Source organism: Sinocyclocheilus anshuiensis, unplaced genomic scaffold (assembly GCF_001515605.1).
Source record: "Sinocyclocheilus anshuiensis isolate Anshui unplaced genomic scaffold, SAMN03320099.WGS_v1.1 scaffold186, whole genome shotgun sequence".
NCBI classification, from domain to species: domain Eukaryota; kingdom Metazoa; phylum Chordata; class Actinopteri; order Cypriniformes; family Cyprinidae; genus Sinocyclocheilus; species Sinocyclocheilus anshuiensis.
In genome coordinates this window covers 1,421,161-1,436,716 of record NW_015542355.1, presented here as the reverse complement: position 1 = coordinate 1,436,716, position 15,556 = coordinate 1,421,161, and the positions used below count along the sequence as shown (strand labels likewise).

Sequence of the window (15,556 nt, the reverse complement as noted above, 5' to 3'; positions counted from 1 at the left end):
AAATTTAATTAGTGTAGCATGACAAATAAGTTTTAATTTTATATTAATGGCCATCTAATCAACTGATTTGAGAAAAAGACTCATAAGTTTAAGTAATGTGCACAATTTAAAAAAAAGTCATTTTATTTCAACAATTTGTGTATCACTTGCCATTTAACATGCTATTGTATTTTGCATGCATCAGCATCAGTCACCCTGCTCTCTAGATGTTGTAGGGAAGAGAAGAAAAAAAAAAGAATCAACCACTAATGAATCCATTACACACACTAACTTAATTGAGTGAATAAATGAATGTTCCTACAATTAAATTAGCTTCTACAAAGCATAAATCATCTAGAGTCTCAGGGCAAAAAGCTTAAAGAAACGCAGGGATGAATCAGTACTTACCCACAGATACTCGCCAAACTATGAAAAGCGTATACTGCCATCTTGTGGACATCCTTAAATATTCTCTCTTTGAATTGAGCAGAAATTCAAATGTAAAACTGCTGCCTTTCAATGATTTTATTTGTTTATTTTAGTCAAATATATATGAACGCTTCCTTCATGAGGAGGGCTTCTGGGAGAATTGTTTACATAAAGATCCATTCATCTAAATAAAACTGCAAACAAATCAAACATCGTAACAAGCATAATGATACAGGACCAGACTGTTTTTAGTTTGTGCCATGGGATGACATTTTGACAATATAACACAGTCATAATTCATTGTGATAAAACATGATTCTCTTTTCCTCGCAATGCATCTCAGTGTATTTATATGATTTGAAGTCTTTAAAAGTTCCTGAAGATATTAGGAAATTCCCAAAAAAGTGTGGTGTGAAAGCGTCCATCCAGACTTTCTGTGTCACATGATTTAAAGAGTTATGTATGGTTTTTGCATAAAGGCACAAAGCAGTAAGCCCCCCAAGGGCATCCTATTCTCATTTTTTGGCAAGACATTGGTCCCAATTGGCAGTCCTCTTTTTCCATGCCACTTACGTAAAAGGAAAAGAAATAAAAAAGACAAAACATCAATAAAACCATTATATGATTATACTTAAAGTGTACAGGTCTAATTAAACTAAAAGAAAATATACATACTGAAACCTACAGTCAGATGTGATCTACAGTTTAGAGAATACAGTGGGACATTCTGAAGTTTCAGCAGTGTATGACATCCTATTAGACGGTTTGTTTGGGGGCAGCTAAGCCAAGCCTACTACAGACGGTACAGCTCAGATTTGATCTTTCCCTGTGTGAAGCTACTCTGCGTGCGGGAGACGGGCAGGACAGCCAGGAGCCTAAGGATAGTTGAAATGTTGGGAAAAGACTCAATGTCAGAAGTTTTGAGAGTGCCGAGAACAGTGTCAGGTAGGTGTTGATGACTGGCAATAGAGTCTTGCCACCTGTCCCTCCACCTCCGCAGCTCATCCTGGAAGGAGTTTGGGTCAGGTAAGACATACTGGAACACCTTGACAAACTCAGTGTCCTCGCAGCATCCCTCCACTTTGGACATGACATAAGGCACAACCTGCAAGCAGCGAAGAGCAGACAGAACATCCTGGGAGAGCCCTTCCATCTCAGCAATACAGTGCTCAATGGCCCCTTTACTGATGTCCTCTCTGTAGTGCACATTTAAGGGTGGTTGTAGTGAAAGTACCGGCTTAGACGCTAATGCAACTGCCTCTTGAAACCAGGTTTGATGATGTGAGTCAATACTGTTCTTTATTTCACTGAGAGAGGGCAGCAGATCAGACAGGCGGTTTACAGCTTGATACACGTCAAAGGAATTTCCCTGAAGACTCAGGCTTATGCTTTTGGTGAGGCTCAAGATGTTTTTCATAATCACAACGGTCAATATGAAATCAAAGTTTTGGATAGCAGAAAGGAAGCTCTGAGCCTGTGTTGTGTTTGCCTCATCTTGGATCCCTTTCATCTCATTCAAGCAAAAGACGATGGCCTCTAGAATGTCTGTAGTAAGTTCCAGAACTTCATGGCTCATTGCCAATTGATTGTTGCGGATCTTGGCTTTCAGCTCACTGGCCTTCCTTTCGTCGTTCTGGAACAAATGTACAACAGCATCCTCTAGCCTTACACGTCGTTGAATATCCTCAGAGAACCACATGAAGAGCTGCTCCAAGCACTCAAAACATTGAGTTATCTCTCTCAGGGAGGACAAACTGGCAAGCAAAGATTTTGGAGTTACAAGGTTTGGGAAACTGAAAGCATGAGGGAGTCTCTGGGAAAGCAAAGCTGAAGCCTGTGTCATTTGAGAGACTGAGGCACCTGGTCTTGCCAAAGATTGACTTCTACAGAGTGCCAAATTCAAACCCCACTTCTCAGAGAGGGCAATGGTGAGCGTATCCACGAATGAAGCAATGTTTGTGGAAAGGGGGATAAAGGTTAATATATTTTCACACTGAATGTCTTGTTTGTTAAGGTAGTGTATTCCTACAGGCATGTATGGTTGGTCATCAATTGCAAACTCTTCCTCTGTGACTATGGAAAAGAACTTTATGTTACACAGTTCTTTGAGCAATTCCTTTCGCGCAACAGCATCGTAGGGGGTAAAAACTATTTCTTTTAGTCCAGTGCCATCCAGGGTAACTACTTGGTTTGCACCATCCTGAGCCTTTACTTCAGACTGGACTGTGCCTTCAAATTCCGCTGCCATGGGATGATCAGTAATATCCTCAGGTGAAGCAGGTGTGCAATGGTTAGTAACACGTGGAGTTATTGCAGAGGACTGATCAAGGGAAATATGTACTGCTGCAGTTTCTTGGTCAGAGCAATCTGGAGCCACTGAACTGAACTGATCTGTGCCACAGTCTGCAGCTACTTTGGGCTGCTCAAGGCCAACTTGATCTACTATGCTGGACTGATCAGTTTCACTTTGATTCCCTGGTACTATCTGATCATTTCCACCTTCACTAAGTTCCACAGACTGATTAGGTACACTTTGATTCAATGCAATTGCAAGAATAGTTTCACTTTGAGCTTCTACTACAGACTGATCATTTCCACAAGCTTCATCTGCCACAAGCTGATCATTTCCACTTTGATTCCCTGATGCTATCTGACAAGTTCCACTTCCATCTGCTAACACAAATCCACTTTGATGTTCTACTAAAGGCTGATGAGTTGCAACTTCCACAAATGTATCAGTTACAGTTTGATCTGCTGATGACTGATCAGTTCCACCTTGATCTACTGTTACAGACTGATCATTTCCAGACTCAACAACAAGCTCATCAGATCCACATTGATCTCCCAAAACTAACTGATTAGTTCCAACTTCATTTGGTAAAACAGACTGACCAATTCCATTATGATCTACTGTTACAGACTGATCATTTCCAGAGTCAACTTCCATGAGCTGATCAGCTCCACATTGATCCCCCAATATTAACTGACTAGTTCCAACTTTGTTTGGTAATATAGTTTCTGTCTGAGTGGTTTCATTTTTACCCTCAACTATAGACTGATCGGACTCACCTTGACCAACTGGTATAAACTGATCAGGTACACTTTGATCTTCTGTAACTGACTGACAGGTTACATCTCGATCTGCTGTTACAGACTGATCATTTCCAGAGTCATCTTCTACCATGAGCTGATCAGATACATTTTGATCTCCTGATACTAACTGACTAGTTTCACCTTCACTTGGAAACCCAGTTTCTGTCTCATCAGTGTTATGTTGATCTACTATGGAATGATCATTTTCAACATGACCAACTACTATGAACTGTTCTGTTACACTTGGGTCTCCTATTTCTGACTGGCCAGTTACAATTTGATCTGCTGTTAGAGTCTGATCATTTCCAGAGTCAACTACCATGAGCTCGTGAGATTCACTTTGATCCTCTGATATTAACTCTCGTTCATTTGCTAACACAGGTTCTGTCTGACTTGCATCTTGACTTTCTACTACGGAATGTACAGTTTCAAATTGACCATCTGCCATGAACTGATCATTTACAGTCTGATCTTCGGTTACTGACTGACCAGTTTCGTCCTGACCTGCTGCTATAGAATGATCATTTCCAGAGTTATCAACAGCCTCAAGTTCATGAGATCCAATTTGTTCCACTGATACAAATTGACCAGTTTCTCCTTCATCTGCTATCACTGTTACTATCTGACAAGCTTCATCCCGACATTTTACAATAGACTGATCAGTTTCAACTGGACTAAATTCCAACTGCTCAACAACACACTGTTCCCCTGTTGCTGGCTGACCATTTCCACCCTGATCTTCAACTACATATGGATCATTTACACTCACATCAATTTCCATGACTTGATCAGTTTCGCTTTGATGGACTGACTCTAACTGATCATTTACACTGTGGTCAATTGACATGAGCTGAACAGATTCACTCTGATCCTCTGACACAAACTGACCATCTGCTAACCCTGTTAATGTGTGACAACCTTCATCTTGAGCTACTATGCAGGAATCAGTTTCAACTTGAGCAACTGCCATGAACTGATCAGGTACACTTTGTTCCTCTGTTGCTGACTGGTCAGTTTCGCCTGGTTCTGCTGCTACAAACTCATCAACTTCCATAGGTAGATCAGTTTCACTTTGATTAACGGACACTGACTGAACAGTGCTAACTGGTCCTTCTTCATTGGACTGCTCAGTTCCACCTTGATTAGTAACTACTTGATCCCCGGTTACTGGCAGACCAATTCCACACTGATCAAGAACTTCAGATCTATCATTTACATCTTGAGCAACTGTTATCAGTTGATCACTTCTATCATGTTCTGCTACTGTAGATTGCATAGCGGCATCTTGGACAGATTCTGTTGGTTGGTCAGGTGTCCTGGTTGGCAGAGAGCTGCAAGCATGGATGACTTGAGCTGCAGTTGTGGCTTTGTCTGAGCTGTTAAGCGTTAAAGATGATGGCTGGTCAGGTTTGTTTTCTTCAGCTCTTTCCATTTCACTAGAGCAATTGGTTTCCACTAGAATTTCCTCTGGAGCGAGAGTTTCAACATCTAAACAAAGGATGAGACATAATATTTAATTAAAAAAAGAGAGATAATGCCTTATTACTAATACTTTTCATTTAATATCACTCACCGATTCCAGCATTCTTTGCCTCTTGTGGATAATCTGAACCATTTCTATCTACAGCCATCTCCTGTGGAGCCATGGTAATCACCTCTGAGAAAGGACAGGAAAGAGTGTGTCAGAATAAAACAACAGCAATTTCATTATTTTGAAGGCCCATTTGAGCTACTTAATTAGTTTTAGTAACTGAGTAATTAGTTGGGCAATTAGTTTTACTTACCACCTTCCATTCTCAGATGATTAACTCTTGATTTTACCTACATGTATGAAGAAAATTTGATTGACATTATTTTGTTTATCATTTGATAATACTAATAAGAGCATACAGGCTAGGGTGATTGACAGTATGTTAATTTAATATTTTTGGACAATGAGAACATTTACACAGTGTAAACACTAAGAAATATACCACACCTGTGCAAGAAATTGATTACTTTCTGGATCATCCTCCATGCATTTCTCAATCACCTCCTCCAGGCTCTGCAGTGTCTGGCGATGCATAAGAAGCATCACAGCATCAGTCTTACTACCCCTGCTGAAGATACCATCTCTGAGCAAGGTCCTCAAGGAGTTTAGTGTCGTCTTCATTAGATCACACTCCATGCTAATACTAGGCAACACGGCCACAAGCTTAAGAAGGGTAGCAACGTTTGGAAGGTTTTTGGCTTCATTATGGAGCAATGTCTCAGAGATGGAGGTGGGAGGACAAACATCTTGATACTTCTCCCTCCATACTGTGGCCCAGGTGTTAATGTCTTCTTCTGCTGTCTCTGGCTCAGGAAGATCGCTCAGGTATATAGTGTGCAGTTTATCTGTGGATTCTGGGAGAATTGGCAGAGGGTTGCACGTTGGCAGAAGGGACAAAACTTTCAGGGCTTTTAGGTGATTCTCTGAGAAGTTAAACTTCATTTCTTCAGTCAAACCATTTAGAACTGGTAAGCTAACTGCTTCCATGTAGAACATATCTGGTGAATCATAGCCACTGACAGATTCTGCATATGACAGCAATCCCATGACCTTAGTAGCAAGCTCCACTGCCTCCTCAAACCAGATAGAATGCACTGCACTCACATTGTCCAACATCTTGCTAAAAGAATCAATTATTGGCATAATCTTCTCAAGCTCGCAAATAATGTCAGCAGGGTTTCCACAGCGAAACACAGTGCTGCAATTCCTCAAGGGAGCACAGGCATTCTTCAAGATCACTAGGGGGATGACAAAATCGACCTGTCTAATAGCTGTGGACAGGGTCTGGGAATGCAGTGACATGCTACTACTCCATGACCCACTGCAGTTGGTGCTCACAGAATCTAAGCAGTTCAGGACTCCCTCCAGCATGTCCACCAAAATATCAAAGAAGTCTTCTCTCTTTTTCCATCTGGACAGGCAGGTCTCTGGGATCTCTGCAAGTGCTTCCCGTGGGGCATTCAGTAGCCCATCCATGGTCATTGCAAGCTCACTCTCTAATTTGGGTGACTGGTCAAAAAACTGTAGCAGATCCTCAGCTGTCTCTAGAACCTTTGTAATGGAGGCATTTTGTAGGCTTAAAGCCAGCCAGTAGGCAAGTCCACAAGACTCACTGGGAGTGTTCACAGCTAACGGATAGCTCTCTAAAAAGCTCAAAGCCATCTTTCTGAGACTTTTGCCCCCTGTACCAAAGCACATGATAGACTGGCCACGACAGCAGCCCATCTGAAGTCCCCACTCATCCTCAAGTGTGGCTGAAAGAGCCTTAGCTTGCAAATCCACATTAGAGCTTTCATCAAAGGGCAGAAATCCTATAAGTTCCACTTTGGGTATGCAGTCATTCACATATCTAACAAAGACTGGTAGGAACTTCACCTCTCCAACTGAGATAGCTCTATCAGTGATGATGGAAAAGAAAGGAGAGTCCTGAACTTCAGTGAGGATTGTTTCTCGTATGGCCTTCACAATTCTTTGTAACATTTCTCCCTCTGAAAACAATGTCCCTTCCTCCTGTACCCAATGACACGAGGTAAGTTTCTGAACAACAGCATCTTGCTCTGGTTTATTGAGGTCAATCAATGAGCAGTTTCTCCTTGCAAGCTTAGCTGCCTGTTTAAAGACTTCTTCCCAGTTACTTATGTTGTCAGCTGGTTCTTCAGAATGGCCATTCTCATCTGGAACTAGCTCCACTTCTTCAACCTTTGCATGCTGCTCCTCAGCTGCCACTTCCAAGCAACCAGCAACCACTTCTATATTCTCAGACTGCTGCAGAGTCTCTATGCTTTCTGGCCCCTCTTTGTGGATGTCTGCTTCTAGAAGTCAGGGTAAACATAGTTTTAGACAGCTATTTTCGATAAAACAAATATTTCATTAAAGGCTCAAACACATTAAGAACTCAAATGCAAGACCATTCCCAAAAATTACATACCACTGCCAGTTATCTCAGAATTCATCACAAGTATTCTGGAGTCCTGTGAATAGAAATGCTACTTATGAACAAAACTGAAAAAAGCAATCAACTAGGGCTGGGTATCAAGTTCGATACTTCTTAGGAATCGAGTGCCTCGACACCATCAAGTATCGAAAAACGTCTCATTGTTCGATGCCAAATTTCGATACCTAAGGGGTTAATCTCATCAATGTCAGTGAGCCAAATAAGTCTGCAGCACTAGTGTTCGACTAGAAGCGGCGCGGCGCAGTCTGCTCTCTTTAGCTCTCGTGATACTGTAATACACCGATCGGACTGCACAGTCGGTCTGCGTCAAGTCGAACACACCTACTAGTTTACACCGGTTACACTCAGAGATGTGGCTCACACGTGAGGCTGTAGTGTGAATGAGAAGATTTATATTCCGCTTTTACTCAAAACTCACTTTAAACCACCATCGAGTGTTTGTAATTTCCGATTGCCGTCTAATATGTGTTTTGGCCATGTAAAGTTCCTGAAATAGCATCCCCCGAGTCAGAACAGCGATCATGGAAGAGAGAACACAGACACAGTGCTGGAAGCTGCTAATGCTCATCAGTAAATCAGTGGAAAATTAATAGAAATTATGAGTCTGTCTGAGCTATGTGTTTTAAAACGAACAAGCACTAGTGTAAATGTAGCCTATATGTAAACTGAAGACTATTTGAGCTTTATTAAAACTATTTGCACTGATTTATTGTGTTGGTTACATTTTGTTCCTTTGTGCAGTGGCTCAGGAGATGAGTCTTTGAGTGTATAAACATCAACAAGCTGAAAAATAAAACCAATTTTTATTTATTTTTTAGATAATGTGATTGTTAAAATTGATTTCATAAAATTGGCATCAAAAAAAAAGTATAGTTCAGGAACCGATATCGAAGTCAAGGTATCGGTATCGAACATTTTTGAACGATACCCAGCCCTACAATCAACTAACAACAACTGATTTGAATCAACATTTTACCCAAAATAGTTTAAAACAATCTTCAACTAAATCAATTATCTATACTGTAATCTATAAACTATTCTCTAAACCCTTTGAAAATTTGAAGGTGATATACTATTTAACTGTTAATAACAATTATAATAATTATCACAACTTTACAAACCTGCTGAGCTTCCCTGTCTTCTACTTCATCCATGTGTGTGCCATCTGCAATGTTGGAAATTGAGCATTAAAGTAGACATGAAATGAAAATTCACCCTACCTATTTTCTAAATGCATGTTATTGATCTTATTGTAAACAATTCATGCATGCATGTTTTATTTCCTACTGTATGCAATTCATGCATGCATGTTTTATTTAAAAGACAAGGAAAAAAAGCATCCATTGATTCTTTAATATACATATTGCATACCTTCTGTTTTTGTTTCAGCAGTCCTTCCTAAGGTTTTGGATTCTTTGTCCTGTGAAGTAAAACAGACTTTACAAACACATCTGGAAAGCAAATTAAACATTTGAAACAAGCAACAGATTACTGAAAAAACTCATTCTTACCAGGCAAATACCCTCCAACGTCTTCGGTGTGAGCTTTAAGCACTGAGCAACCATACGGTCTAGGTCTCTGTTAAAGTCAGTGCCCACCTGAAGCACGGCTAAACAGGGTGATCGGTCCATAGGTGAGGTGTTGCTCACGTAGTCTTGATACATTTTGTGCCGCTTCACCTCACCACAATATTCCAAAGCTGTGCTTGGCAACACACACATAATCTTCAGCAATGTGTTGATGTTTACGAAGTACTGCATGAGGGGTAGACGCAGAGTCTGAAAAATGGTCTCTGGTATGGTTACACTAACCACTTTTGTTTTCCACTTCACTTTCCAGCAGCTTAGCTCCGTGAAGAAGTTGTCAGGATCGGGAAGGTCACCAATGTACAATGGAGGTTTTGACTTGAGCGTTTCAAAAATATAGCTCATTGTCACAGAGCACGGGACCAAGGACAATAGGTTGAGAGCCTCCTTGTGGTCATCAGAGAAATAGTCTTTCACCATGTTTATAAGGTGGTCAACTAAAGGGACACTCATTGCATCTTTGTAGTATGAACCTGGTTTCAAGAGGCTGTCCCTTGGAACGATCACGCTATCAGGCACTTTAACCTGCACACCCAGACTCTGAGCAAAACAAGAAGCTTCATCAAACCAATTCTGATGGAAAACCTTGATGTTGGTTTTCACTCTGTTAAGTGTGGCCACAATACCACTGATCTGGCTGAGCTGCGATGCAGCACTAAAATGGTCTTTCTGTAGTGCTGCACTCAGTTCTTTGGTGAAGGATGAGGCATTTTTTAGCGCAACGATTGCCACAATGAAATCAAAGTCCCTTATTAACTGAAGTAGTCTCTTGGCTCGGTTGGATACTGCCAAACTCCATCTTTGTGACTGACAGTTATCAATATTTTCTAGCCAATCTACCAGAGGCTCCAGAATCTGAGCGAAGACTTCATAAGAGTCGTGTTTCTCAAGCCAAGTGGAGCAGAACTTTCCTTGAAGCTCATGGATTTTCTCATAGCTCTCTCTTAGGCCTATGGCTAAGACTTGATCTAACTGTTTCTCGAGGGCAGGCATGCTGTGAAAAAATGACACTATCTCCTCTAATGTGTCTATGGCTCTGATGACTGCAGCTACTGGAACTGACCTTGACCACCAGGTATTGAAAGAGTAACATGAGCAGTGTGTGCATATAGCAAGAGGATACTTCTCCTGTATTTTACATGCAAAGGCCTTGAGCTTGTAGGACACTTCCCCAGAGCCAAGGTAAGCTTGACCTCTGCAGTAGCTCAAATCCAGATGCCACTCGTTAGTGACAACATCAAAAAGTCGTTCACACATGGCCTCAGTGTCGTGAGTAACCTCGATAAAACCCAGAAGCTCAAGGCGCATGACATCGAAACTGTCAACAAATCTGATGAACATAGGTAAGTATTCGGTCTCTCCAAATCTGACAACTCTGTCGATAAACAGGGAGAAGAATGAATTTCCGACCTCTGAAATAATCCTATCCCTAACAACATCCTCACACACTTTAAGGACTTCATTCATCTCAGATTTGGTCACATATTCTACTTCTTGATCTTGATCACCCTGAGTGTGTCTGCTTTGCCTGCTGTATGCTGCCGTGACAGCAGCCTGTAATGCAGATTTGAATGCCTCTTTATCAGTTTCTGCATACTCAGGCAGTTTCTGTCTCTCAATGTCCATATTTAAAGTCATCTCTCTCGGTTCTTCCGTATCTTCTTTAGAGGCATCATTTGCACTGGTTTCAGGAACTGCATAGTGGTTGGAGTAAAAATAAATAAAATCAACAACTGTATCTAACATGAAATTCAGCTCAGTTACATTTATTCTTGTTCAAGCTATGAAAATCAGAAGAGTGTTAACATTTTTGAAGAAAAATAAGTCAGAGGTGAGAAGCTTTACCTGATGGTTGCACTTCCATTACATCATCCTAAAAACAAATGAGAGGATCAAAATGAACAGCTTGTTAAAAACATGCTTGAGTTTTTGGCATTATTTATCTCCAGAAATGAAATATAATTAAATATAAATATAATTATATTAATTCAAATAAAATTAAAGTTACCAAAAAAATGCTTACTTCACGTAATAGCTGCAGGATTTCTGGATATTTCTTCACATACGCCTCCACCATTTCCTCAATGCTGAAGTGGACATCTTGATTGATATAAACAAAGGCCATACTGCTCAGTCTCTTTTCCGCTGGTAGTTCTTTCATGTAGGAGTGATAGCGGTCCAACGCCATGTCATAGTGCCCATACACATCCGATTCAGCGTGGACACAAGGGATGGTGCCCAACACTCTCAACAGGCTCTGCACATTTGGGTAAATGCCTATATCTGGGATCTTGAGGGTAGCAAAAACACTGGTGGGAAGAATCCTTCGCTTGCTAGCATGTCGCCATTTCACTTCCCAACAGCCCAGCTCATCATAAAAGGAGTCAGGACGAGCCAAGTTATTCAGGTTAGCATCAGCAACTTTGTCTTTGCGGATGCTAAAATTGTGGTCAGCCATGTATGAGGGCACCAATGACAACCATCTGAGGATTCTTGCCATTTCAGTGCCTAGGACTCTTTTGACTTCATCAACAAGGTATTGTAAAACCTTCTTACTCAGTGCCTCCCTGTAGTAATCCTCCAATGAGTCTTGTGGTTTCTCTGCACCATCACCATTTGTCACCATCTCCACTGGCAGATTGACTGGCACCCCCAACTTCTTGGCTCTGGCCACTGCATCAGAAAACCACTTCCTGTGAAAAATGGCAATCTCCTGCATATGTTTGGTTAGAAGCTTTAAGGCGTTGGAGATGGTGTACTGCAACGTGCTGCTGATGCTGATTATTCCCCTGAGGCTGGGGTTCAGGATGCTCACGCAACACAGCGTGTTCTTCAAAACCACAAGAGTAATGATGAAATTAAAGTTCTTCAGCTTCTCTTTCAGCATTATAAGCACTACGACTGTGTCTGCGTCCACATCTGAAAGGGCACTGGTGCACATCTCTCCAATGCTGCTCAAAAGTGGCTCTAAGATATCAAGCATTGTCTGGAAAGCATCGGTGGCGTATTCCCAATGGTTCTGACAAGACTCCTTCACTCGGTCCACTTCGCCTTTGATGTGGCTGTACGAAGCAGTAATCTTGGTATCAAGTTTCTTCGCCAGAGTTTCCGATTGCCTAATAATGGAAGCAACCTGCTCTACAGTATCAACAACATCCTGAATTGGAAGGATGGGCATGGAGCGAATCAACCACACATTGAAGGCGTAAGGCTCACTAGGGGACAAAACTACCTGTGGAAAATCCCGCAACATCCTGCATGAGAGATCCTTCAGTTTCTGACACATGGCACCTGATGACAGGTAGGTGAAGCCACGGCAGTGCTCCATCCGCAGGTCCCACTTGTTCCGGATCTCGGATATAAGCATAAGGAACAGACTTTCAGAGTCTACATCACAGGGAAGGAATCCCATGAGGTGCTTCTGTGGGAAGCCTTCACCTGTGACTGAGCGGATAAACACAGGAATCTGGTCCTTGCCCTCAATGTTTACTTTGTCTTGGAGAAATATGGAAAAAAAGCGTGCAAGGCGCAAGCTATTGCGGATCTCATCACGCATCACATCCTCACCTAAGGTGAGCACTTCTTTTTGGTCGATCTTCTCTGCACATATGGTGTTGACAGAGAGTGACCCAGCTGGGTCATTCCCCAGTGGTTTAACAGCATTAAGAGATGTATTGTTGGCGATGCTAAAACCAATGAAGGCTAAAGTCTCCTTGAAGTAGTCTTTCAAAGTTTCCTTCGCTTTGGAAATAGCAGGATCCTCCTCTGATTCATCATGTGCAGGAGGATTGTGTGTTTCGCTGTTCTCAGCAGAATCACTCTCAACTTTAACTTGTGCCTCTGGCAAAGAGGGGTTTGAGTTATTGGTGGTACCTTAAAAAAAAAAAGAAAAGAAAAGAAAAAGAGCACAAACACATCAAAACAAAAACAGCAGAGAATCTTCTGTAATTACTTTGTGTAATTACAAAGAGATAAGAGAATTTAAAAATGCTGACATGAAAATGCATTACCTACCTTTAGTTTTCTTTGTAGCAACCGGCTCCTCTCCAGTCTGAAAAAAATAAAACAAAAAATGTATTATTTGTACTCAACACTAGAATGCGTCTACGATGACAAATAAAAACAATGAATAATAAGAATAAAATGCTAGTATATTATTTTAATGATGGCTATAAATTATAAAATGATTGTTGAGGGAATGGGCCATTTTCTTGTGTTTTGTCTTGATTTTGACTTGATTGTTGAAATCATTTTTCTCAATAATTTTTTTTCTCAGTCTATCCACAAAACAAGAACGTTATGAAACAGAATAAAACAATGTTTTTAAATCTTGATGTGTACATTAGATACTTACTTTCTCCCGTGTCCTTTTTCTGTTGCCGGTTTGTGCATTGTCCTGGTTGGTTGCAAAATCGAAAATAGTAGGAACAGCATCATCCTTCAAAACAGACGTCTGAGAGCTCTGAAATAAAAAGAAGTTTTACACATTTCACTACACGGGGTAAACTGTGTCATGTCAGGGTGTGGAGGGTAGGCTGAAATATTTGGGAATGTGTGAATGCTTTATATTTCAAATAAAATATGAACATTTAGTGACATCCCATGTTAGAGGCTTATGCTGCAGGAAATTATTTTATTTTTAAGGCACCCATAAACAAAATGAATATTATTAAAGTATTTAATCTTCTCTTTTCATTTTGAAAAAAAATTGAAGTTATTTTTTTTAGAAAAGCAAATGAAACTTTATAAATGGCTATTAACAAGAATTGTATTTCATTTAGATGCAAAGTTTAATTATAACCATTCAGTTGAGCAAACGGAACAGCGTACACTTATCATTTTGGGAAATATTCTTAATTTAATCATTCATAGCTAATCTTTAGCAAATAAAAATAATAATAATAATTAATAAATAAAAAAAGTGGCTTCAAACATTAACAATTCAAAAATGGTGCAGTTTTCTGGGGGATAACATAGGACACGTCAGCCTACTGGTCAACCCTAGTAAAAATTAATTTCACTGGATTTGTTTACTCACATCATGATAAAATAATAATAAAAATTCAAATTTTTTCAATAGAAGATGCTCACTAAAACCATGCAAACTTACTTGCTGACATATCATTGAGGTCTCAAAGTGTTTTGAGCACAATTTGTAGTTCCCGTGTAAATCTTCAGGTGTTTTGGTCTCCAGATCTGGTCTGTGGCACTTTCCCACCCATTGTTTACATCTAAAGATATGAAGTGAGGTTACTGCAGTAGTGCAAAAGTGATATTTTACCATTCCAAACATCAACAATCAAAAATCACAGGTCTAAAACAAAGCACATGTGTTTTATAAACATTCAAATTGTCAGCTTGACACCTAAATCCCAAAGAAGAAAGCAAAAGCACAAATCAGGCATAAACAGAATAACGTATTCTGGGGGAATTAAATTCCTGCCATTTTGGGAAGGGCCCGATGATGGCGAGTAATTTGCTTAGTTAACGTTACGTTACCCCATAAAAGTTGCAGCAATCAATTTGAAAAAATGCGAAAGATAATTTCATGATTGCCAATTACAAAATAGCGTTAGACCCTCGCAAAAAAAATCACTGCATAACCAGATTAACGAAAGCAACATGGCAAGCATAAACTGACAATAAGGGTGCCATGCATTCAATGAATCATTGTAAAAAGGGGGGCAGAAGCTAACCAGCTAACAAACAATGCTAATTTGCTCATTCTGTACTTAAATAAAAATCTAAATTAGAAAAAAATAGCATCGATTATATTGCGATTGCATTTACGCCCAAACGGCTGCACTCACCGACCGGGATCCAGTGGGAACCCAAAAAAGGAAACGTTGGACTGGTCCGTACTCTGCTCGCAGTTTGCTGCGGCACAGCAGTCGGGCATTTTGGACTTAATCAAAATGAATACCGCATTGCATTAATCCTTCAGCTCAAAAGGAGACGCTTTTACAGCAAAAAGCGCACGCGCATCTACTTAGATTTCACGCTATCGAGCGTTATTTCCAATCGTCGCGTGCATTCTACCGAAACTTGCTCATGGCCGAGTGTTGCTACTTTCACATGGGAATCAACAACCAGGAAGAACACCTATGTAGAGCGGAAATGGTCTAAACTGAAGACGGATCCCCCCCAAAAATAACTCTATCACCGTCATTCGTTCCACTTCTCAGGTGCATTTCCAGAATGTCAAAAATACTGCACAACTGATTTTTAAAGAGTGTTATCACGAGCTGATAATTCAAATACAAATTTGTTCCCCTTCTCCACGAGGCGCCAATGTTTTTTGTAACCCACGTGAACATTCGAGGTCACACCCTTTTAATAACACTTAGTTGATCATTTTATTTAGTCCTGATTATTTCATGTGTGAGTATGCAGGAAACAATTAGGGAGTTTGACCCATTTATTCACACATTCTAACATTTGAATTTGAAGGGTCTAATAAGAGTTGTTGGTGTACTTTGCAAC

At 40.4% G+C, this 15,556-nt stretch overlaps 1 protein-coding gene across 2 annotated transcripts; it reads right to left on the bottom strand.

Annotated features, from left to right (window-relative positions):
• Nucleotides 1-926: 926 nt before the first annotated feature.
• On the bottom strand, nucleotides 927-15,350 carry LOC107691649 (uncharacterized). 2 transcript variants are annotated; one of them, XM_016490381.1, is made up of 14 exons: nucleotides 14,884-15,350; nucleotides 14,184-14,304; nucleotides 13,428-13,535; nucleotides 13,088-13,124; nucleotides 11,097-12,946; nucleotides 10,919-10,946; nucleotides 8,999-10,767; nucleotides 8,859-8,907; nucleotides 8,609-8,652; nucleotides 7,461-7,503; nucleotides 5,480-7,344; nucleotides 5,286-5,322; nucleotides 5,075-5,158; nucleotides 927-4,989 (listed from the first exon to the last, which is right to left on the bottom strand). In XM_016490381.1, the coding sequence occupies exons 1-14, from the start codon at nucleotides 14,970-14,972 to the stop codon at nucleotides 1,202-1,204; spliced, it is 9,912 nt and encodes a 3,303-aa protein (XP_016345867.1). In that variant the 5' UTR covers nucleotides 14,973-15,350; the 3' UTR covers nucleotides 927-1,201. The 2 variants fall into 2 exon arrangements, with proteins under 2 accessions (XP_016345867.1, XP_016345868.1); XM_016490382.1 differs by having other exon boundaries at nucleotides 5,480-7,341.
• Between the last annotated feature and the right edge of the window lie 206 nt (nucleotides 15,351-15,556).